General features: G+C 37.2%; 1 protein-coding gene across 2 annotated transcripts in view; it reads left to right on the plus strand.

The window, feature by feature from the left end:
* The first annotated feature begins 1,409 nt into the window (after positions 1–1,409).
* The window catches only part of LOC134746508 (uncharacterized), a 130,507-nt gene continuing 106,207 nt past the window's right edge, over positions 1,410–25,709 (plus strand). The window contains exons 1-2 of one of the 2 annotated variants that reach the window (XM_063680930.1): positions 1,410–2,113; positions 2,396–2,453. In XM_063680930.1, the coding sequence (XP_063537000.1) occupies positions 2,048–2,113; positions 2,396–2,453 (124 nt within the window). In that variant the 5' untranslated portion in view covers positions 1,410–2,047. The remainder of the gene's footprint in view (positions 2,114–2,395; positions 2,454–25,709) is intronic. The other variant, XM_063680922.1, reaches the window with a different exon arrangement.

Here is a 25,709-nt window from a genome sequence, read left to right on the forward strand (position 1 = left end):
AATAGTAAAAGTTGTTTAGTATAATCCTAAAACCTCCCTGGCAACGGGAATGCACTTATTTTTTAGCCATCCTGTATATCACTACAGTTTGAATTCCAAAGTATCTGCATTTATTTGTGTTAGTTTTTAGTTTAATTAGTAAAAAAACTAACCAATGTAGCTCCGATGCGATGCTACCGGCACAAAGAAAAATACAAAACAAGACAGGTTGAATACTAATAATGACCAATGCTTTCTGCCTGTATATTTGATAATATTCTGTAATTTTAATTTACCCTAAGGATGAGGTTAGTAGTAGAATCACCTGATTTTTTTTATAGCAATATCATTCAAAGTTGGCGCGCAAATATGGCGGACGTAGCGAGTTGACATGCGCGGCGCAGCGAAAGACAAGTATGGATACGACTTATTATTTCCTAAAACGGAACTTGATCGCATAAAATTAAGTTTTAAATTTACCCGTAGTCTCGGAGAAGTCTCAACTTATTTTTACGCGATTAAGTAGTAGTAATAAAAAAAGTGGTGAGGGTCGTGGAACAAAATTAAGAAAGGCTGGTGACGTGTTCATGCTCATGCTGATGCTCGTGCTCATGTTTTGTTTTGTTCTGTTCTCTAGTATGGCTTGTGACACCAATATTTAACATTTCCATCTATCGCACTGGCACTAGTATGGTATGTGACGCCAAATACGCCAATATCAAACATTTGCATCTATCATAGTATTCATAGTAATATGGTATGTGACGCCAATATCAAACATGTGCGTCTATCGCAGTAATATGGTCTGTGACGGTAAAAACTTACACTTTTTTCCATTTTTTTTCGCCTAGCCCCCATCCGCAAACCTTATCGGACGATAAGGAACTACGTACGTTCCAATAATGAGTAAAAATCGTGAAAGTTTAAATCATGGATATTAGGCCGCGGGCCAGGAGCATAATATCGTCAGTCATCTCATCGCCTCTCGGCTGATACTTTGTCAGATGATAGTTTAGGTGGAATTAAAAAAAATAGTCTTCCGTTTGTATCGCGGTGGAAAGCGTCAGTTGATGACATGAACATGTAAAAAAAAAGTACTATGACAATAACCCTCTATACACTCTATTCTCTTTAACGTGTATATACGGAGCGAACGATTGGCATCTTGGCTAGGCACAGTTGATTCTTTCAATTCTTTGTCTGATAGGATAGGTACCTACATAATTAATGTTTTATTTTGTATGACATGTATTGTGGACTTAATAAATATGCAAACTTAAACATAATTAATAATGATCATAACATAAAGGCCAACCTTTATTTTTAGCACGTTTGATTTGTTGGCAAAAGGGCACAATACAAAAGTACCTAGGTGTTTGGCATATCCATATCAGTTAAACATGCGCAACTTTTTATCAGCGATTTATTATCAGACGCGGTTATATAACCGACCGGTACTCCTTCTCCCTCACATGCCCGTATTGCGAGCGAGATGCGTTCTGGCTCGAGTGAGACGCAGCATGTTGCATTAAATTTCGATCCTCTTCTGTAATATGTTTTGTCCAATCGCGTCGGATCTTCGCGTGTTCCGGTTCTTTGTCATCAATGGGTCGCCGGGCGAGTCCATTTCGAGTGCCTCTTATAGTTCTTTTACGAGATATCCTAGTCGAATGTGGAAAGAGGAAAAGCGCCGGCGGCATCCGCATGTAATAAACCGACCGCTCGATAACGCATTCGCGTCGGAAGCGAAGTATTTAGCGCGATAGTCTTTAGGACCTTTCGGCATTAATGAGTCGTGCCCACTTCAGCTGACTGCGTCGTACGCGAAGCTACTCTACCTACTCCAGTAGTAGTTCGGCGTTCGAGCCAGGCGGTCGGGTTGCACGCGTGCCCGAGCAAAGCGGATATGTCGTTGATGTTTAAAATGTTTATAGAACGTTTCCCATAGGCGTGACGGTATTTCATTGGCTACAAAGACGACGTGAAGTCGTGAAGTGCTCTGCAGAGGCAGCGACGCGGCGAGCCGGCGAACGACTAGCGAGTGCGGGACAAGGCCCGAGGCTCAATAATGCTCAAATTTCTGACCCACAAGTTGCGAACGCATTCGTTGAATGAGGAGAACGTTTCCGAGAAGGTGGGTGTCGCCGCGATGGCTCTGCCGGCTCGTGTGAAGGTCACGCCGCCACCAGAAAATGGCCGCCCGACCGAGAACAAAGAAGCGGAACGTTCACCGGCTCCCGGCCCGCTTTGCTCGCACACAATTCTCCTAAAATTGTCGTGTAGACGTTGTCTGATTATCCTTTAGCGGTTCTAAATGCTGTATAACGTTAGAAAGCGGGCAGGAAGTGCGGTTTATGGGCTTCGAAGGCGGCGTTCGGATTGATCGTGTTGTTGAGCCGTCGTGTTGTTGTTACAGGTCGAGGAGCGGGACTCCGGCACCGAATCGGACGACGAGGCCGACCGCGGTGACACCGGTGAGTTTCGCCGGCCGGCTACCGGTCTGATCTGTGCCTACCTAAGTTTTTAAAGTTCAAATCTAAGTCAAACTCGAAGAATTCCTCAATCCTATTAGAATCTTATAAGAATTGTTACTTAAATATTTTTTCTCAATCGTATCAACTTTCTTATCGGTATGGACGGTATGGTGACCTTGGGGTGCGACCTTGAGATTGACATCGGAGGTGTGTCGTGACGTGGCAGAGATGCGGGAACACAACTCGCGGAAGTGAGATCAGAACTAACCTAGGCCATGCCAGGGTCTAGTTAATAAATAATTCCTTTAAATCCGCACTTTGAAAATAATACGATATTAGGTACCTACCTAGATTTGAGGATCTTGATTAAATTTAATGACTGAAAGCCAGTGTTGTACCTACTCGGAATAGAGAAGCGATATATATATAGGTATGCCAATGCATTCACCTTTAAGTACTTTTTTAATACAGTTGCTCAAAAAGTGCTACTTTTCGTGGCTGTTTAGCGTGCGGAAAGTTAGTTTTCGCGAACTAGTGCTTTTTACTTTTCCAATTTTTTTAAATTTATACTTGTTCCAATTCATGACTACTTATTGATGAGTGTTTATATTAGTTTCCTTTAAACGTCGTAATCAACATAAAAACTACTGGTTAATGTAAGAATACGAAAAATATGCATATTTCATATTTTATTACTTACCTCTTCATCATTATAAGTATTATAACACGTTTATTTTTTAATGTTGAAAAACCGTTCTTAATAAGTTGTCTGAATGGAACGGAACGCCTGTCAAAGAAGAGGCGTATTTTCTTACTGCAAGAATGTTTTAAGTTTCCAAAGGCAACATTCGATATTGTTTTTATAAATATACGATACACAAATAATCGTAAATAACGATATTTAGGTAATAATAGTACAATGTTTTAATATTTACAATTGTTTATGTCTTATAGAACATGCATTTGAAAAAAAAACTTTCATTGTAGTGGGTTCAATAATAATAACAAAAGCTAGAAAAACACCTCTTTATAATGTCAATGATGTCAGTTTTTTTTTTTACTAGCCTATTATGGTGTCCCACTGCTGGGCAAAGGCCTCCCCCCCTTGTCTTTCACGACTCCCGATATAGTGCCTCCTCCGGCCAGTTGTTGAGAAAGGTGTCTAGGTCGTCCCGCCATCTCCGTCTGGGCCTGCCGGGTCCGCGCCCCTCTTCTGGCATCCATTTGGTGGCTATGAATTAATAATATAAAAAGTTTTGAATTCCATTCCTTACTTACTTGTTGCTTTTCTTATTTTTTCGCAACTGTATTAAAAAACGTCGTTCGATACACGTGCGGATATATGCATACTTTCCGCACTAGCATCGAAATGTACTATTAAATCTGGCATTCATTTGTTTTGTTAAACAGATCTATAGACAGATGCCTACTTAATTTTATTAGCTAAAAGTCTACTTCTTCTAAATGGAATTGAATACCTAGTAGTAGTAAGTACATAAACATTTCTAGCACTCTTTCGCTTATAGGATTAGGATTTCATTTAATCGAGAATTACTGCATTCGTCTATTTCTACTACCTAGTTTGATTTTTCTCATTGAGGCCGTAAGGGACCAATGTCGACGATCAACGGAAAGAGATAAAATAAAAGACTTGTTGATACCTAAACACAATAGGTACTTACCTAACCTACCTACTGAGTATGTAAAAACGTAAGTACGTGAGAGTACAGCAGTTTAAAAATTTAAACAGGTAGGTACTTGCCGCCTGTAGATTTTTCTCAGCCTTTTTCGTTAAATCACGGTTAGATTTTGTTCTGTTCTACTTCTACCTCTCCAGTCAATTCCACGTTTCGCAGACGTACCTACTTACTCAGGTAAGTAAGTCAAGACTGATCTTATGCTGGTTCAGTATATTATAAAGACTTACCCCCTTATTCACAAAACTTGGCAACCTCTTACAAACATCCGTAAAAGTTTCTCTCTTTCTAATAAACAGAAATGTCAAAATGACTGATATGGACATAGTAAGATTCATCTACTAAAAGGTTAACGTTTATGAATAACGCCATTAATCTTGCACTCCTCAGGTGCATTTAGATAATTTAGTTATTTATTTATATGTTCCTAGAGTGTCCCACTGCTGGGCAAAGGCCTCCTTTCCACGTATCCCGGTCTTGACCCGTCTCCCACCATATATTTTAGTTAGATAGTTCATACCTATTCAAGCACCAGCAGTTTGTGGCAAAAGTGCCATCCCAGTAGATCTTGTAATTTACATTTATTGAAACCCGTAAAGTATGAGGGGCAAACTGAAAGTTTTTAGAATAGAGAAAACTACAGTACCTACATAATTAATTAGGTCGCCTCCTTTTTTTTCGAGATTAAAGTTTTTTAATCACACATGTAATATTGACATGTAATATTTTAAGAATATTATCAATAAATGAGTATGAGTAACGCATAAATATTCATACGAGATTTTTTTACTGGTGTCTGTCATAGTAATACCTACTAGTCAAAATCAGAGGATATGCAACTTTTTTGTTAGTCTTTTTATTAACCGCACAAGTGTAATGTAAACTTTTGACGTAGCTGTTTAATGCCATGTTTCTAGCGATTAAATATGATATTCTAAGTGTAAACAGCCGTACAATAACTAGGCTTCATTGTAAAAATAGGTATAAATAACTGAAGCATATTGCAACATTTGTACTTAACTCATTTGTTGGATTAGCTTGCAACGAAAATCGTATAAAAAATACACGAAACGTTTCTCAGGTCAAAATTGGAATAACCCTGCCAGCAAATAAATTTGAAATACAATGACAAGGACCTCAAATAAATTATAAAGCTATAATATATTTTCATAAATTATATTAGTCTCTTTTCGTTATATTATTTGGTTTCTGTGGCATTATCTAAGAACTTTCAGTGTTGCCTACGTACCAACCAAACCCTATTAGGCAGTTCTTTTCATCCTCATTATTCATTACTTTTAGTTTATATAGTTTAGTTTTAATTTTAGTTTTCTTTCGGTTATATCTTTAATTTTTGATATTTACGAGTATTTGCCTCTACTATTTGTGTTTTTAATTATACGGAGTATATCTTCTATCTCTATATAGTTAATTATGTTATAAAATTCAACATATTGTCATCATACAGACTTTACTGAACTTTTCCGTTAGTATGCTGTCTTTTCGATTTATCAAAATATTTTAAAAGTAGGTAGGTAAATTATGTTCTGATTTCTTAAACCTCTCCTTACATATTTGACTCAGTGAATAAGTCTCAAATTTCTTACCAGAATTTTATCGATTCGTTACGTACTGACAACCCTGATAACAGTTGTTCCATTATTTATTTAAAACAACCGATACTAAATAAAAATATGCACGTGACACTGTAAATAACGTTATCAAAACGAATAGGTGTAGGTATATAGCTAACAATATCGCATACAAGTTTTAAAATCACGTCACCACAACAACCCATAGAAGAGATAGATAAAAATTAGATACCTAACCGTTTTTCTAGATCAAGTGCGCCATAGTAAATCTACTTATGACGAGCTTGATCTTAGAAATCAGACAGGCTATATATTAACCACATGAAATTAGCTGTGGTAGTATCTTTAAAAAGTCCTTGGTACAAAATATTGTGCTATTTCTAAGGCAACGAAAAACGCTCTTGAGTTAACGGTCTTTTTTTCGTTAATAACATGATCTGGAGATCATATTAAACCAAATGTAAGGCTGGCGTGCCTGATCACAGTTAATTTCCCAGTTCATTTGCTGATCTTCCGATTTTGCTTTTATTTCTAAGTGACGATCTCGTAATGAATAGAATAGAATAGAACATTTTTATTCAACATGGGAATGGGACATAATGGGAATGGCTAATTATAATTTGTCGTTTACGAGACGAGTTAATACACCAGAAAAGCGAGGTAAATCCTCTCCAATCCAATCCATCCATCGCTTTTATTTGCCTACTTTTATGAAATACTTTCATAAATCATATCAAAAACTATGATTTTTTGTATCCGAAAATTGTTACTTACCTAGTATGTAATTTAAAGAAAATTTTGCTTTCATCTGATACTAAAATTAATAAGGCAGGTATTATCGAGCGTGTGCCTTGTATTACTTATTTCAAACCAAGTGTTGTTTTCACTAACTGTAGATATGTGCTACAGTCCAACCCATTTTTTATCTAATCATCCATCGCCATGTTATTATTAGACCGATAAGCTCCGAAATAAGTTGAATGAACGTCGATAAAAGACAGGCCGAGATACCTGTCCATGAGTTCCGACATGCGTAACTGTTACAAAACAAATCTATGTTAAGGTGACCGACCCCAACAGTTCCAATCTGACAATGTACGTGATGGTTTTTGACAGCACTTAGCGTAGTGGCACCAATGATCGACACTTTTAGGAGATAGTTAGGTTCTCTATAAAATTAAGTTATTTAGTCATCATTAAGCCAAAAGTAACGATTGAGTATGATAAGATATGTTCTTGAGACTTATCTAGGGTGTATTATTTTTATTAACTATACACAGGCTAGAAGAAAACCCAAAAAAAGGGAAAAGGGTCGAATCATCGACACTGAATCTCCAGTAACCAACACCCAGTTATCGACATTACCAGTTATCGACTATTAATTATCCGTAATGTGCATCTGCCAGATCACCACAATGATACCATGATACCTTAGTCGGTAATTAAATAAAATTAACTATTCACTCTATCTATCAATATTAAGAGGGCCCGGGCCTCTGTCGCTGCATTTTCCATTCCAGCCTATTCTGGGCTTGCGTTTTCACTTCCTGATATGAATGGCTACAGCACCATTCTTTTATCCGTGTCATGTATGATATTCTGGGTCTTCCTCTTCCTTCCTCAATTCTGCCCTCTAGTATAATTCTGTGTAGCCCTTCGTGTCGAAGTATGTGACCTATACATTTAGCTCTACGTTTTTCAATGGCGTGCATTATTTGTCTTTTATCTTTTGCCTTCTCTAGAACTTCATGGTTCGTGCGCTTTTCTGTCCAGCTGATTTTGAGCAACCTGCGCCAACACCACATTTCGAATGCTTCCTGACGACGGCGGTCTTGTGTTGTGATGTTCCAATTTTCACATCCGTAGAGGGTGGTGCTCCAAAAGTAGGTTTTAATTAAGTCTTTCCTTATGTTATGTGGATTTTGCTGTTGTAAATATGTCTATTTGACGTAAAAGCTTTTCTTGCCATTGCTATCCTAGTTCTTATTTCTTTCTCGCTTCTGCCTTTTTCCTCGATGATGCCTCCTAAGTAAGTGAATGTGTTTACTTGTTGTTCTTTCCGAGTTGAGAGCGATGTTTATTCGGGGAGATTTGGTTTTGTTTGTCACCAGAACCTTTGTTTTCTTGACGTTTATTCTAAGGTTGTATTTTCGGAAAATGTCGTCCATTTTTTGTATATTTACTTGGAGCGTCTCTTCTGTGTCTGCCATGAGAGCAATGTCATCGGCGAATCTGATCCAGTGCATAGCTGTTCCATTGAAACTTATTTCTGTAGTGCAATCTTTGATGTCTTGCATAGCTTCCTCTATATATAGGTTGAACAGCAATAGTGATAGACTACATCCTTGCCTTACTCCCTTCTTTATATTTTCAGTTTTAGTTACATCCTCTATTGTCACTTCTGTCTGTTGGTTCTTGTACAGTTCTACAATTACTCTCCTGTCCTTCCAATCTATGTGTTTGCGTTTCAGGGGGTCAAAGAGTTGGTTCCATTCGACATTGTCGAATGCCTTCTCTAGATCTACGAAGCAGATGTATGTGCTTTTGTTAAGGTCAAGGCGTCTTTCAATAATATTGCGTAAAGCCAAAATAGCTTTACGTGTTCCTATGTTCTTCCGGAACCCAAACTGATCGTCGCTAAGATTTTCTTCTACTTTTTTGTAGAATCTGTTCCGTATAATTTTTAAGAGAATTTTTGAAGCATGTGACAGCAGACTAATCGTTCGGTAGATCCACATTCCACTGCGTTACCTTTTTTAGGAATGGTAATTGTTTTACTAGTTGAGAACTCTTCTGGCACATGCCCTGTGTCGTAAACGGTTGATATTAGCTTGTACAGGTATTTTTTAGCTTCCGGGCCGCAACATTTTAGGAGCTCCGCTGGCACATTGTCCTTACCTGTCGCTTTCTTATCTGCTAATGCTTCCAGTGCATTCTCGAATTCTCTCCAGAGTATGTTCGGGCCTTTGAGGTCATCCGGGACTTTTTCTTCTTCCTCCAATATGTAGTAGTAGTAGTAGTAAATCACTTTATTGTACAAAACAAAAATTGTTAACATGAAATTCATATAAATTTAGGTACAAAGGCGAGCTTATCCCTAAGGGATCTCTTCCAGCCGCCGCCGCCGACAGGAGAGTAATATGTCGCCGTTAAGATTTGTTCCTTCGTATAGTTCCTCTATGTATTCAACCCACCTGTCGGCTACATCCTCTGTATCGTATAGCAGTTTACCTTCTTTATTGCTTATGACCTTGCTTTTTGTTTTCTTCTTTTCTTGCAATGTTTTGAGTAAATTATAGCCCCTTTCCGGAAAACCTCTCTGCATACAGAAACTATAACTATTCAATAAGTATTCATTTACTTATTGTCTACAGTACCCATGTATTAGTTATACAAATACACACACATAATAAGACATAGGGTCTGTGCGTAAAAGTGAACAGTCGTGGATTAAAAAGGAACCAAATCATTCTCTGACTCTATCTTTCCGCACAGACTTTGCGATGTTCGCGGTAGGCCCTCTGGTAGCTCTACTTTTTTAATTAATCTATTTCAAATATCTACCGAACAGGCAAATCAAAAGGAATCATATTCGCTTGTCAAATGAAATACGTTTAAAAAGTATATCAGCACGTGTCGATAGTTGGAACAGTCACGTTTGTGAAAACCAGTAATCGACACCAACAATCCTATAGTTCTTATAATAACCCATGAAAAACATCAAATTCGAGTTACATTGGGATTATTAACAAAAAAACCGGCCAAGTACGAGTCGGACTCGCGCACGAAGGGTTCCGTACCATTACGCAAAAAAACGGCAAAAAAAACACGTTTGTTGTATGGGAGCCCCCCTTAAATATTCATTTTATTCTGTTTTTAGTATTTGATGTTATAGCGGCAACAGAAATACACCATCTGTGAAAATTTCAACTGTCTAGCTAGGTCAGGTCAAAAAGTGTCGGTTATTGGTTCTTGTCGGTCATTGGTGCCTCTACGTTACCAACACAAATCTCAAAACTTAAAATTATTTATTTATTTAATCGTATGGCGTATATACATAAACATTCTTTATAAAATTGGATAATAGTCTGAATAAGATAATTATAAGTCCACATTCACTTAAAATTATGATTTAAGGGTATCCGTCGATTTTTATGTCGAAAATAATGGAACTTATTCACGGCAGTCAAGCTTCCTCCACACAAAAGTTATATCGGTATATGGTATATCGGTTATGCTTTCGCATTGATATAGGTAGGTATGTATAATAAGACGGTACACAATGTTGTATTAACCTCACTGCGTAAGAGGAACCTTTAACACATCACTGGGTCTTTACTCCCACTAGCAAGTCCGAAGGTTGCTATTTACTACTGCTATGTCCGCTGGCCGATAGCACTGGGTAGGCGAAATATAAAAGCAGTTAGAAATATAAAAGAGTACAGCACCGTACTCCACATATTTATTATCGTCGTCACGCAGTCTGCCACGATTCATATCACCACTCCACGCGCCACACCATTATCATGCCTATTTACAATCACGAAAGCGTCAGTTTCGAGTGGTTTTCACTTATCCACAAAGAATCGTAACGAAATTTTTCCACGGCTGAAGAGATGACGGTGCGATTGGGCAGGATTGATAGCTTCTAACATTAATTGCTTTGACATTGTGTATTCGCTGATTAAAGAGCTCATTTATTTAGATAGTATTGTATTTGCCATATGGATATATTTATGTGAGTATTAAAACAATAAGTTCTCAAAATTATTGTTAAACGGTTTAGTTTAGGGGTAAGACGTATCAGATTGTTACTTATCCAAACATTAGTACGAGTAGGTATCATCCATATTCGCACAAGAAAATTGAAAAAAAAAAGAAAGTTGATAGTTGGTCAGACATAGCATTAGCTCATTTTATATTTTAATACTAGCTGAAAAGGTTCTATACGGTTTGTTCTAGATTTTCTAATATCATATTAGAGACATGAAATATTACATTTCAATGCAAGTGTTAACCAGTGATTCCAAAATTTCTTTTTCCAAACAATAGACTATCTGTCTACCTCGGAAGCTTTTTTTTTATTTTTTCGATATCGGCTTTTGTATTCAGAATAATCTACTTCAAAGAGTAGTATAAATCTACTTTCTGTCTGAAAAAACAGGAAGTTTTGTCGTTTTTTTCCAACATTTTCAATTTTCCAAAAAAGTTACCGACCGATTTTCGAAAATTTAGAACCTTACGCGGTAAGCTGCATCTCTTAATATGACTGCATTTCGTCTATCTTTATAACTTTTGGAAATATAGCCGAATTACACTCCCCCACGAAAACTATCTGATAAATGTTTTCGATACTCTAAGAACAAATTAAATTATTTTCTATGAAAATATTTTTAATTTGTGGTTTTTTAAGTAGACACACTACTATTTAAACTATAAACTGAAATAAATGTCAGGGGGCGCCACAAGCCTTCGGGAATTGTCATATACTTGGAAATTTCGACCCATTCCACCGTGACCGGATAGCCGAGCGGTTCAGGCACCTGTCCGGTAAACGGGGTACGCTGGTTCGATTCCAGCTCTGGACACTGGAGGCTTTGGTCATTTTTTTCCTTCGTATATGACATTTATTTCAGTTTAATGTTTTCGATGTTAAAGGCCAGGCCACAGTGGCCACACCGGCTGCGTGTGCGTAGACGTGCAAGTGCGCGTGCGCTAAAATGTTGGAGCCGCGCTCGTACAGGTCACACAAGCGGTGTGCCGTCTCTCATGCACGTGCGCGTTGTAATATACGCACCCGGTGTGCACAGGCCTTTAACACGAACATAGGTCTAAAACGCACTTTAAAAATTTGTAACTATTTATACACAAAAGCTAAAAATATGAAAATTGTTTCTCAAATGCGCTATTTAATTTTTCAGGGAACTTACTTTTCTTTTGTTTACAACAAATTAAATCCAAGAACATGATATCCGCCTTGCTTGTCTCATGTGAATTGTAACAATTTATGCACAAAAGCTAAAAATATAAAAATTGTTTCTCAAATGCGCTATTTAATTTTTCAGGGAACTGATTACTTTTCTTTTGTTTACAACAAATTAAAATTCAAGAACGTGATATCCGCCTTGCTCGTCTCATGTGAATTGGCAGAACAGTTTAAATTGTTTTAATAAATTAATTGTGTCTTCTGTACAAATTCTAGAGAATAGGCAGTGTACTTGTTGTACTACTATAAAGTTAGTAAATTGAAAATGACATGTATGTAAGTCACTAGTTACGAGTCACACGAACCTTAATTGCCGCCATTAAATCGAAGTTACGCTCTCATTTTAAAACGACATTTTGAAATAACATGAAATTTGACACTGAACATTCAAATACCGTATACCTATGTCTGGTACAAGTTGTCGTTGCTAGAAATTGTATTACAAAGAAATTAGAGCGAGTAGAAGTTTTACATACAGAACTACTATTCGCTCTATGTATTTTCTTCGTGCAACAATTTCCAGTAAAGAAAACTAGTACCAGACAGAGGTATAATTTAATACATATGTTACGTAAATGTTCATGTCAAGTTTCATGTAATTTGAGCATGTGGGTTTAAAATGAGGGTGTACTTCGATTGTATGGGGGCGGCTTTTTGGCGGCGGGCGTTGTTTCAAAATTGTAGCTATAAGCCAAATCGATGTTTTGGAGCAATCATTATTCTTAAAGACTTATTTTACAGCTACGGTACGTAGCTCTATTATTCTCTTATCGTTGTTGACTGTCACACACATTCATTGCAGCCTGATTGCCGCTATCTCTGCGACCCGTCGTTTATATTTACTATTCATGTTATTTTCAACGTTATGATTTGTCAACATCAAATGGTATTATATTTAATTGATAGATCATGAAATTCATAAACATCTGGTTATTCCTTAAAAGTGACAGCATAGAGTAACTTATACTAGAGCGGTACTGTCATAGTAAATTTTGTAACCCCAGTAAATTCACTGCCATCTGTCGACACACTTTAAAACTAAAAATGAAGATTTATAAAAATACGATAAAATGTATTGAAATATGGATAAATGATTTTTTTTATTTGCATTAATTATTTTTATGATTTTGACCCATGTTCTTTCACTGATATGCGTTAAAATTGTTAAATAACAAACGAAACCGTCAACGCCATCTATACGACAGTAGGCCAAAGCTAGTAGCGCCCTCTGAACGAGAATCAAATTTTCTTGATTTTCGAGGCACGTTTTTTCCTTAGACTGTATCCATCTATTACAGAGTTATATCTATCTTTGGTGACAGCAAGAAATTGGCTTGTAGAAGTACACAGATAGATACACGATACGCAAATTGTAACATTGTTTAGTATTACCGTTGGCATAGAAAACTTTAATTAGTTCGGCCTGCCTAGTTATGTTATGTTTGACGCTCCGCCACTGGTAACTATAAGAAAATACACTTTTAAACATTCTCAAATACAAGAATTTTAATTTATTCCATGTACATACTAAGTTAAATACTTGAGGTACGGCCTTGGGAGGTGTTATGGTTTAAACAGAGTATTTGCTCAGGTGACGGTAGAAGCGGTAGGCGATACTTGACCGGCTGCGTACACTGTACATGAACACTTGTACGAGTTGTATGTATTCGATCCGATCCCAGTATTTGAAGAGTTTAAGGTACTTAGTACTTAACGGTTGCCATTTATTAACATTGGGCAGTGTCGAACATTGGGCCGTGTTTGACTCTCTCCATCGCTGTTCAGTTGATACTCGCTATGTGAATGTGCTCCGGGAACTATATAGCTCGGCAACAATGCAAGTTCGGCTTCACAAACTAAGTAACCCAATATCCATCCAAAGGGGTGTGCGTCAAGGGGATACAATTTCACCCGAGCTTGGCGGTACTTGAAGACGTCATAAAAACGCTTGCATTGGACAAAACTGGTATAAATATCCATGGTGTCTTCTTGTCGCACCTGAGATTTGCCGAGACCCTGGAAGATCTTCAAAGCATGGTTGAAAACCTATACCATGCTGCTTTGAAGATAGGTCTTAAGATGAATATGTCCAAGACTAAAGTTATGACGAACATCCCCGGTAAATCGATTCCAATCGTTAAGGTTGGGAACGAAATGCTAGAGGTGGTCGAGCAATACTTGTATCTTGGACATATTCTATCATTTGACAAAACACACCAGCAGAAGGAGATCTCCAGGAGAATCCAGCTGGGTTGGGCGGCATTTAATAAATTAGCGGACATCCTGAAACCTGCTAACATTCCACAATGCCTGAAAACTCGCCTCTTCAACCAATGTATCCTGCCCACCATGACATACGGTGCCGAGACATGGACGATCACTAAGGAGGCTGTACATAAAATCCGCGTAGCACAGAGAGCCATGGAGCGCGCCATGCTCGGTATCAAGCTTCAACATCGAGTAAGGAATGTCGAGATCCGTCGACGCACCAATGTGCAAGACGTTGGTTTCGCCATTACCAAACTAAAATGGAGTTGGGCGGGACATGTTGCTAGGCAGAGTGATGGCAGGTGGACTAAAATGTTAACATGATGTTAACGGAATGGTGGCCGCTTTCGAATGAAAGAAGCCCCTGGCGTCCGTTGGCTCGTTGGGTGGACGACATCCGGAAGATTGCGGGTCACTTCTGGATGAGATTAGCTCAGGACCGGGACAAGTGGCGTACTGGAAGAGAGACCTATGCTCAGCAGTGGGCGATAAAGGGCTGATATGATGATGATGATGATGATTTATTAAACATTTAATACTTTTTTAACCGCCTTCAAAAAAAGGAGGTTCTCAGTTTGACCTGTATGTTTGTATGTATGTATGTATGTATGTTTGTTCGCGATTATCTCGCGTTTGGCTGAACCGATTTTGATGCGGTCTTCAGAAAAGTGTTTCTTACATTCTGGAGAAGGTTTTAGTATACATAGAGCTGAGCTGATGCTGAACCCTGGCTGTACCTAGTGGAACGCAGGTTTGGTGCAACATAGGCACACGCTGTTTTGGTGTTCCGACACGTCTTGATGAGCAATTAGGAGAGCGGTACCCAAGATGGAGCTGATGCTGAACCCTGGCTGTACCTAGTGGAACTCCGGTTTGGTGCAACATAGGCACAGGCTGTTTTGGTCTTCCAACACGTCTTGATGAGCAATTAGGAGGGCGGTACCCAAGATGGAGCTGATGCTGAACCCTAGCTGTACCTAGTGGAACTCAGGTGTGGTGAAACAAAGGCACACTCTGTTTTGGACATCTGACACGCCTTGATGAGCATTTGGGAGAGCAGTACCCAAGATAGAGCTGATGCTGAACCCTGACTGTACCTAGTGGAACTCAGGTTTGGGGAAACATAGGCATCTACTGATTTGGTTAACCGACTCCTCGCCGTGTGCCTATGTTGCAGATGGATCGATCAACTTCTTTTTAACCGCCTTAAAAAAAGGAGGTTCTCAGTTTGACCCGTATGTTTGTGTGTATGTATGTATGTTTGTTCGCGATCTCTCGTTTGGCTGAACCGATTTTGATGCGGTTTTGAGTAAAGTGTTTGTTACATTCTAGAGAAGATTTAAGTATACATGGATGGTTTGAAAACCTAATTGGACCCGGTAGGTGGCGCTGCTATCGATATACCTATCGTCTTTGATTTGCTGAAAGCTGAAACCGATTTAGATGAAATTCCTGGAGCCTGGAACTGGGAATGGGAGTGGGACTGGGACTGGTAGTGGGAGTGTCTAGAGAGGTTGGCCATCATCTACACTAGAGTACCTACTAGCCCAAAACTAAATGGGGAACCTAACTGTAAACAAACTAAATTTTAGCCCAAAATCTAAAATAATTCGCTAAAAAGTAACAAAAACTTTCTTTGCTGCCAAATAGAAAAAGATCTACGAGAAGTAGTTAGTAGTGCAAGAAATAAACATGTCTTTTTTTAGGATTCCGTACCTCAAAAGGAAAAAGTCTGTCTGTCCGTCTGTCACAGCCTATTTTCTCCGAAACTACTAGACCAGTTAAGTTGAAATTTGGTATACATATGATAGTTTGTGACCCAAAGACGGACATGTAACGTAAACAAATGAATTTTAAACATGGGGGTAAATGAGAAAATTAAAAAACAAAGTTTTTCAAACTATATCGTGTTACATATCAAATGAAATAGCTCATTGTGAGAATCTCAAATATATTTTTTTATTATATTTATGATAAACAGTTTAGAAGTTATTCAAGAAAATAGGCAAAAAATGACAATCCCCTCCCCTTTATCTCCGAAACTACTGGGTCTAAAATTTTGAAAAAATACACAAAATAGATCTTTACCTATAGATTACAGGAAAACCTATTAGAAATGTGTACTCAATCGTGAGTCGGACTTTAGTTATTTGTTATACAAGGTTGCAAAGTTGTATTTTACCCGCGAGTGTGGAATTAGAATCCTGAGCGTAGCAAGTATTTCAACACGCGGGAAGTAAAATACATTTGCACCCGTGTGTAACACAAAACTTTTCCCCTCACTATAGCGAGGAAAGTGCAACATCCACAGGCGTTAGATCATCTTCATCACTGGAATCACTTCTTTTGTTTACGATAATACGATATTATAACAAAAAACTCTGGAAGTTGTGTATTTTTACGTATCGGAGTCGGTGAGAAATTTTTTGTTGACAATGTTGACATTTCTGACGATGCGTTTTGAAATTGCATCGACTCAACTTGTGCGTTCAGAATTACATTCAACATCATTTAAAAAAACAAATGTTTCTTATGGAATTTAAGGTTTATGACTTAAAATCATTAAATAAAGCTAAATTTGGTATTTTTTATTAAATTCTCAAACCATTTATTTACAATAATTAATATCGAACGAACCATTATTATGAGCGTTTTACGTTTTGTTATCTGTCAAAAGCTACTTAAACACGCTCCATCCAAGGTCAAATTACTTTCCCCACTAGTGGATAAAATGCGTTTTTTCCCGCTTGTCTTAAAGGATAAAAGACGGCTTTCCGAGCTAGTGAGGGGAAAAATTACTTACTCTTTGATCCGACCCCTACGGGTTTTTTAAAGACATTTCACTCACGTTTCACATAAATAATACATTGTTTAAATTGTGTAATGTACGGAACCCTTGGAACGCGAGTCCGGCTCGCACTTGGCCGGTTTTTTTTTGGTTTGGTACCGCCTTCGAAAACTAAGTCATTACCCGGATGGTTATTAATTTGCTTATTATTAGGTATTAATTACTTTTTGGCAGAAATTTAGTATACGACGGGATAGGGACTGGACAAGGGTGGGGTTTATAAAAACTATTTTGTACTTTTCAGTGGGTTGGTTTTTTGAAGGCGGTTCCCTTTTTTAAAAAAAGAATTGTAATTAAACTATTTGAAGCATAAAGTTGACGAAGAAGTTAGCCGAAAATGATTTAATATAATCAACATGCAGTAAGCAATCCAAGATGGAGTTATAGAAATCGGCTCGACTTATTAGTCTTCCTTCTCTATATTTATCATATGTACTAAACAACATAGTTAGGCAAAACTATACAGAAAATGCAGTACTGAGTATAAAATGATATATTCTACTAGATGTAAAGTGCAGTTATGTCAGCTTGATCGAAGCCGTATCGAGTCCAGTTTATCGAGAATATCGAGATCTAGATTTGCTTAGCATTCAGTTCGTGCCTTGTGCTTGCGACTGTCCGATTGCGTTGAATTAAACATCTTTCCAAAACTGGATGTATTAATTGATTGCCATTTCTCCGAAGCTTAAGGCTCACACTAAGTTCACACGGCGTTTATTTTTCCCGGCGTTTATACGGGATTTTATCGAATACCATAGAGGCAGCAAAATTTGTATAGAAACGTACTCAACTGGACTTACTCAAAGGGAAAGAGCTATTAGGGCTCATGACAACACAGAATATTTATTGTTATATACTTAGTATTAAACCTGACGTGATGAAAGCCACATGACGAGAGCGGTATTAAACATAAGGGAGGGTAACCGAGGCTGAGGACGACCCCCCACAACTTGGAGCAGCACCGTTGAAGGAGACATGGAGGCAGCAGGCATAGATAAAAGTATGACAGCAGACCGCATAAAGTGGCGTAATGGTATAAGGAGGGCCGACCCCAACTAGAGATGGGAATAATAATGGCCAGGAAGAAGAAGAAGAAGACTTAGTATTAAACATGTTTAGGTCTAGAAGCAAACTTAATGTCTACTTGTTCATGTCATGTCAAAGATCAACTTTGTACTACATTCCCGTTTTTGCGCTACGAGTAGGTATGTATTCTTGCTTGTAGGATTTGTCCCTCTTTTGTGAATTTCATTTTTAAAGACTATTTGGATTTGGCATTAGTGTCCACACCTCAGATACATTATGATTTGCCCTTTCCTATCATCATAAGTCTATTTATCAAAATAGGTAAAACTAGATATGACCTCGAAATATGATAATACGAGCATTATTTTATTGGACTAACAATATTTGACAACAACCTATCGGTAGCGCTTTCTTGGTGTGACAGCCCTATGGTAGACATTTTGCGCCATCAATTGGCATTTGCGCGGTGAATGGGCCCCCTGCCTGCACAAAAACCACTCCCGCGTCGACGAGCGGGAACGCCATTGTGGCGAGTGGGAGTGAGACCAGTTGCGCACTTGCGTGGCTCTTTCTTCGACTTTTTTATATCCTTTATGGGTTTGAGAAATCTTGAGTTTACTTTATATGGTCAACTTACTTTTTGAAGTAGAAGGGCTGTTCAGAGAAATGCAGGCAAATTAATATATTTTTTAATACAGTTGCTCAGAAAGTGCTACTTTTCGTGGCTGTTTAGCGTGCGGAAAGTTGGTTTTCGCGAACTAGTGCTTTTTACTTTTCCAATTTTTTTAAATGATTACTTGTTCCAATTCATGACTACTTATTGATGAGTGTTAATATTAGTTTTCTTTCAACGTCGTAATCAACATAAAAACCTACTATTAATGTAAGAATACGAAAAATATACATATTTTATATTTTATTACTTACCTCTTCATCATTATAACACGTCTATTTTTTTAAATATTGAATATTGAAAAACCGTTCTTAATAAGTTGTTCGAATGTAACGGAACGCCTGTCAAAGAAGAGGCGTTTTTTCTTTCTGCTTTAAGTTTCCAAAGGCAACATTCGATATTGTTTTTATAAATGTACGATACACAAATAATCGTAATTAACGATATTTGGGTAATAATAGTACAATGTTTTATATTTACAATTGTTTCTGTCTTATAGATAATATAGAACATGCATTAAAAAAAAACTCATTGAAGTGGGTTCAATAATAATAACACCCAGATAATAAAAACTTTTATAAAAAAAAAGATAAACCGACTTCAAAAAGGATGAAATAAAATATTATCCTTTTTAGGGTTCCGTGTTTAAGTATATGCGTTACCAACTGATATTTTTGAAGTCGGTGCCAAGCCAAATTTTAAACCATATATTCATAATGATTTTGGTGCAATTCGATAAAGATACATAGATATAGAAGTGTCCTACGAGGGCGATCTCGTTGCGAACGCGAACGCCTTGGGCCGGCCGCGCCGTGCCGCGTCGCTTCGCTTCGCATTCGCGAGTGTTCGCCTATGTAAGACGCAGCGTACACGACGACAATAAACGAACTTTCTGTACACCTCAGAACAGAACACACGGTTGAACCTTCTTGGCGCAGTTCGTACCATGCTTGTCGGCACGTTAGTGTAAATCTAATACGTTTTGTCGTCGTATTTTTTTAAAGAGCATTTCTTACTAATTCTTGAACAGTCATAGCACGCAAGTGTGGGATTGGGACTGTCGCTTATCCAGAGGACTACATTTCAAAATATAAAACAATTCAAGGAACCTTCATGCAAAATTTCAGCTAAAGCGGTTCAGTTGTTTAGCCATGAAAAGGTAACAAAGAGGCAGACATAATTGCTTTCACGTTTATAATATTTGTACAGTTGTAATGGGATTTATAGACATAAAGCTGATTATTTTTGACTGGTATTGTTACTACTTGGAGTACTTGGCTTGGCACCGACTTCAAAAATATCAGTTGGTAACGCATATACTTAAACACGGAACCCTAAAAAGGATAATATTTTATTTCATCCTTTTTGAAGTCGGTTTATCTTTTTTTTTATAAAAGTTTTTATTTTTCCATTTTTAGTTTTAAAACATTGTTAAGAGCGTGACGCATGAATGAAAAACATAATGATGTTTAACTGTAAATTCGTAAACTTTATTAAATAATCAGAATTTTCCTCGAGTCCGTCTGGGAAATCATTCCTGTCACTAAATCCATTCTCCGCCCCGCCACTGACCCAATCCCTCAAACCCGGTGATCACTCAACCTCACAGCACATCAACCCCTGATCACTGAACCCCTCGACCCTAAACCACCAACCCTTCAACCGCCATTCCCCGACCCCTAACCCCAGACCCCTTAACTTCTAACCCTAACCCCCGATCCCTTAACTCCCAACCCCACAGTCCCCAACCCATCAACTCACCTCCCCTCAACCCCCAACCTCAAACCCCCCAAACACTAATACCCTCTACCTTCACCTCTCAGTCTCTTTGGTTGTTTCCAACACTACCTACATCAAAAATCATAATACACATACGAGGGAAGTTATCAGTAGCCTTACCACGAGTTTGACATTGATATATTCGCTATCGTGTGCGTAACTTACTGTTTATGCATCTCGCTCGTACTAGCATATTAGTGTACAAAGTAAGTTACGAAGAATATTTAGTGTCAAACTCGTGGTTAGGCTACAGTTGCACTACATCAAATTGGTGGTTTTGGGGAGGAAATGCTTGAGTTACTTTAGAAAACACCGAAATTACCACACACGTGCCTTTAAAAATTGAGGAGTTCCCTCAATTCCTCACGGATTCCATCATCAAATCAAAACCAAAAATATTACGAAAACACCTTGGAGAGGTAACTTCTTTCAAACAGAAAAAGAATAACTCAAATCGGATCATGGGTGCCGGAGTAATCGCTGAAATCATTATCATCAAAACAATCATCATCATCCGCTCCACTTCATCAAATTGGTCGTTTTCGAGAGAAAATGCTAAAGTTGCTTATGAAAACACCCAAATCACCATACATGTGCCTTTAAAAATTGAGGAGTTCCCTCAATTCCTCAGGGATCCCATCATCAGATCAGAACCAGATTAATATGGGACCAACTTGGAAGTAGCTCCTTTCGAACAAAAATATAATTACTCAAATCGGACCACGGGTCTCGGAATAATCGGTGAACATACATAAAAAAAAAAAAAAAAAAAAAAAAACAGCCACAACCGAATACAGAACCTCCTCCTTCTATGAAATTGAAGTCGGTTAAAAAACACCTCTTCATAATGTCAATGATGTCACAGAATTAATAATATAAAAGTTTCGAATTCCTTACTTGTTGTTTTTCTTATTTTTTCGCAACTGTATTAAAATAGTACATTTCGATGCTAGTGCGGAAAGTATGTTATTACTCCACGAGTACCGAGATATCATGACGAATGACATTTCCGCACGTGTATCGAACGACGTTTTTTTAATACAGTTGCGAAAAAATAAGAAAAGCAACAATTAAGGAATGGAATTCGAAACTTTTATATATATATCTTTGATATTGTTAATTCTGTGACATCATTGACATTATGAAGAGGTGTTTTTCTAGCTTTTATTTGACTAGAATAATTTTGTTATTCTTATTGAACCCACTTCAATGAAAGTTTTTTTTTTTCAAATGCATGTTCTATAAGACAGAAACAATTGTAAATATTAAAACATCGTACTATTATTACCTAAATATCGTTATTTATATTTATTTGTGTATCGTATATTTATAAAAACAATATCGAATGTTGCCTTTGGAAACTTAAAACATTCTTGCAGTAAGAAAATACGCCTCTTCTTTGACAGGCGTTCCGTTCCATTCAGACAACTTATTAAGAACGGTTTTTCAACATTAAAAAATAAACGTGTAATAATACTTATAATGATGAAGAGGTAAGTAATAAAATATGAAATGTGCATATTTTTCGTATTCTTACATTAACAGTAGGTTTTTATGTTGATTACGACGTTTAAAGAAAACTAATATTAAAACTGTATTAAAAAACGTCGTTCGATGCTAGTGCGGAAAGTATGTCATTACTTCACGAGTACCGAGATATAAGACTCGGGACGAGTGAAGAATGACATTTCACACAAGAATGACATTTGACAATGTAGAATGAAATGTACTATTTTAAACTTTTATCTCGTTCAAGCCTGTATCTCATGCTCTGAAAGTGGGTCGTTGTTGTTCTAAAAATTGCGCAGAAAGTGATACGTTTCTGCTCTAGTGCAGAAAAGTGGTGTACTGTACTCCTCTGCGTTCCCGTCCCACGAGCAACTATTAGGTGGAAACAAAATGGAAAAATAATGTCTTTATTTCCCTGACTGGAACAATTGGTAATTGTTCTATTTTACTAATCCCGCATTGGATCTTTTTTTTTTTAAACAAAAATGATCTAAGTAAATTGGTAAAATAAATTATTCTTGATTCTTTTGTTGAATTGTATTTATTTACTCGATTTCATAACATAAGGCGGGAAGCAAAAGGAATACACCAAAATATCATTTTAAAATTACTGCAGTGTGTTATAAGATGTGTGTTTTCGTAAATATTGCAATCTAAATTTTTTTCGCTAGGGGTTATTTATCTTCACACATGTAAAGTCTCCGATTACAAGTAAGTCCTACGGAAAAAAATCATGGCATGCTAAGTCTATTAGGTACATTAATTACTGATTTTGCAAAATTGCCTTGTCTTGTTTGGTTTCCTCGCATTCGATATGAAAAGTTTAACTCGGGTGAAAGGCACCATTTCCGTCTCTGACTATTGGCGACTATCTGGTGGACTATAAACTAGCCTTTTCAACCCTTGGTTAACAATCTGCTATTGTCTATTTCGTTTACTATATAATTGGTTTCTGGCTGACAGCAATATTTAGTTCCCAGTTCCCAAATAAAATATAACTTATGCTTACCTAAATGGAGCGTTATGCCTTATTTAATCGAGAAAGTCCTTTGTAGTGAAATGAAATTAAAGTCGATGCACCCGCACTTCGATCGCAGTATCGATTTTCTCTGCACCAGTGCTGCTTAGTGTTTAGTTTCATATTGGTTTTACATGCCATAAGATTACCAGTTTACGATCGCAGCATTGACTCACTGAATTTTAATCTCACCACCCGTCTATTCACGGGTGTGTTCCTTTTGAAAGACCTGTTTATTCTATTAGGTACTTTATGCTTAATATTATACTTGTCATAATTCAGTTCGGACGTGGGGTGCCCACTCATTGTTTCTTAACCGTATCTACTTGATAATCGAGACCAGTACCGGTAGCTAAATTGATAAGATGATAAATTTCCGATTCAAATCTAAATAAAGGAAGTAGGTAGCTCATCCATTTTCAAACAAACAATTAGGTACTCGTGAGAGGCAAGTTAAACAATCAAGTCGTCAAGTCAAAAATAAAATTTTCATTTGAAGAAAAGCATTTCAAAGTGCACGTTACCAAGTTGCCATTACTTATCCTATTAGTTTGAAACCTATGGTCAGTTCGTGTCAGCTTAAGACGATTAACTCCAGCAAGAGATTACCTACGTGACACTATCGCGTGTCATGTGCGTGCGGCGCGGCGTCCAGTTATCACATGTGTGTTGTATTCCAAAGGCACCCATTCATTAAGCGTGGTTTGTACATATATAATGTCTCTTTGAATTTGCGAGGGCTTTACTGATGCTTTTTAGTATAGAGAAAATGTATCATTAAGGCAGTCAATATTTTTACTACGAATCACACTGAAACGCACATTCCTCCATCCAAACTCTATTTTTTGTATGTTAGAATCTGCTGATGTGCTTTTTTTGCTATTATTAAGTATATTATAATGCAACATCCGTTCAATTAGGTTAATGGTTTTATCTAAAAATATGTACCTACAACTACAATGTGATTTTGGTGGTGGTTCTTTTATCTTACAATCTTTTTCAGACTAAGAATTAGCGAAAAACATCATGCTTGTATCTCAGGATCAGATCAAAGGAAGTCTGTTGTCATAATTTTAATTACGTACACGCTTATTATTAAGTAAGTCGCGAACTCGAATGATAGGCTTTTCATAAAAGTTAACAACAGGGGCCCATTTCTCGAAAGGTATTATACTAATATTATTAGTTCACGAACTGTCAAATCGTATGAGTTTCCATAGCAACACACTAATAATATTAGTCTAATATCGTTCGAGAAATGGGCCCCAGGAGGCAATTTGTCTACTAATAATTACTACTTCGACATGTACAAGTATACTTCGGCGCTTCCCTTCAATGAGGCTGCTTTGCGTATCGGGTACCACATACAAACATCCAAACAGTATAAATATTTTGTAACTTTTGAGAGTTACAATGGCAACGCTTACTCTGTTGGGTCACCGTTATTGTATGTTGTTCGCTCTAGAATTGCAGGAGGATGAAGCAACCACCAACAATATTTACGTTACTAAACTGTCGTGACAGGACAATCAAAATAAGTTCTTCTCTATGTCGTTTAAATCACGTCAAAAATTTGAATAAGGGCAAAAAAATATTGATTTTGAAGTGTAGTTTTATTTAGTGGTACCTAATTGTAAAATATTTTATCCGGACTACAGTCCTCTAGCGTATCCATCTGTCAAATTTACTTCAAGTTCCGCCTCCAGGGGAGAAGGAGATGAATTAGGGGTACATTAGCCGCTTACTGACAATTCAATTCAATTCAATTCAATTATTTATTCATAAAATTTTACATTTTATACGTCCGTCAGTTTACGATTACACATTACATTACATATGACACAGACCGAATTCCACGCAGGCGAAGCCGCGGGCACAGCTAGTTGACAATAAACGTTTTTGCGAATGCCCGTAAGGCGTACATATATACCTAGACATACGTGATTTCCGCGAACCGTGTAAGGTTAGGGTTGTCGCTTATTTTCCCGAATTTGTCCCAAAATCAAATAGAGTGACCTCTCTTTATTCTGATATGGTTTTTTAAAAGTACGTTTGAGTAAAATTCAGTAAGCCTGTTTTTAATTTTGTTAGTCGACATGATGGCAGCTCAACAAGAGTTATTTGTCTTACAAAGGGGCAAAGTTGTTGTTAAACCTCTTGATACTTAATTGATACCCGAGTAAGCGTAAGATTCCAAATGTTGAGCGTTGCGAGGCCTTCGAAACTAATTTTGGCACCGTGTAAAACACAAAATATTTCACCACACCAACGCAAGGAAAATGCTAACTGTAGAATATCAAACAAAATTAAATCAAATCAATTAAAAATTAATATCATTAGATATTTATCATTCAAAATCATTATTTAAAAGTTACTTCTACCAGCCAACATAGATACAACTCATAATAAATATGCATTTGATTACTTTATTACAATATGGCATTTTTATTGTTTTTTGTGACTAAATGATTAAATTTAGCGTTTTACAATATTACATATGTGGATAAAATGCAACTTTCTGATTAGTTTTTGAATAATCAAGAGAGCCTTTACCAGCTGGTGTAGTGAAATAGTACATTTCGATGCTAGTGCGGAAAGTAAGTCATAAGTATAATATCCGCACGTGTATCGAACGACGTTTTTTAATACAGTTGCGAAAAAATAAGAAAAGCAACAAGTATTAAGGAATGGAATTCGAAACTTTTTATATTATTAATTCTGTGACATCATTGACATTGACATTATGAAGAGGTGTTTTTCTAGCTTTCTAGAATAGATTTTGTTATTATTATTGAACCCACTTCAATGAGTTTTTTTTTTCAATGCATGTTCTAAGACATAAACAATTGTAAATATTAAA

This window comes from Cydia strobilella, chromosome 1, assembly GCF_947568885.1.
Source record: "Cydia strobilella chromosome 1, ilCydStro3.1, whole genome shotgun sequence".
Lineage (NCBI taxonomy): Eukaryota > Metazoa > Arthropoda > Insecta > Lepidoptera > Tortricidae > Cydia > Cydia strobilella.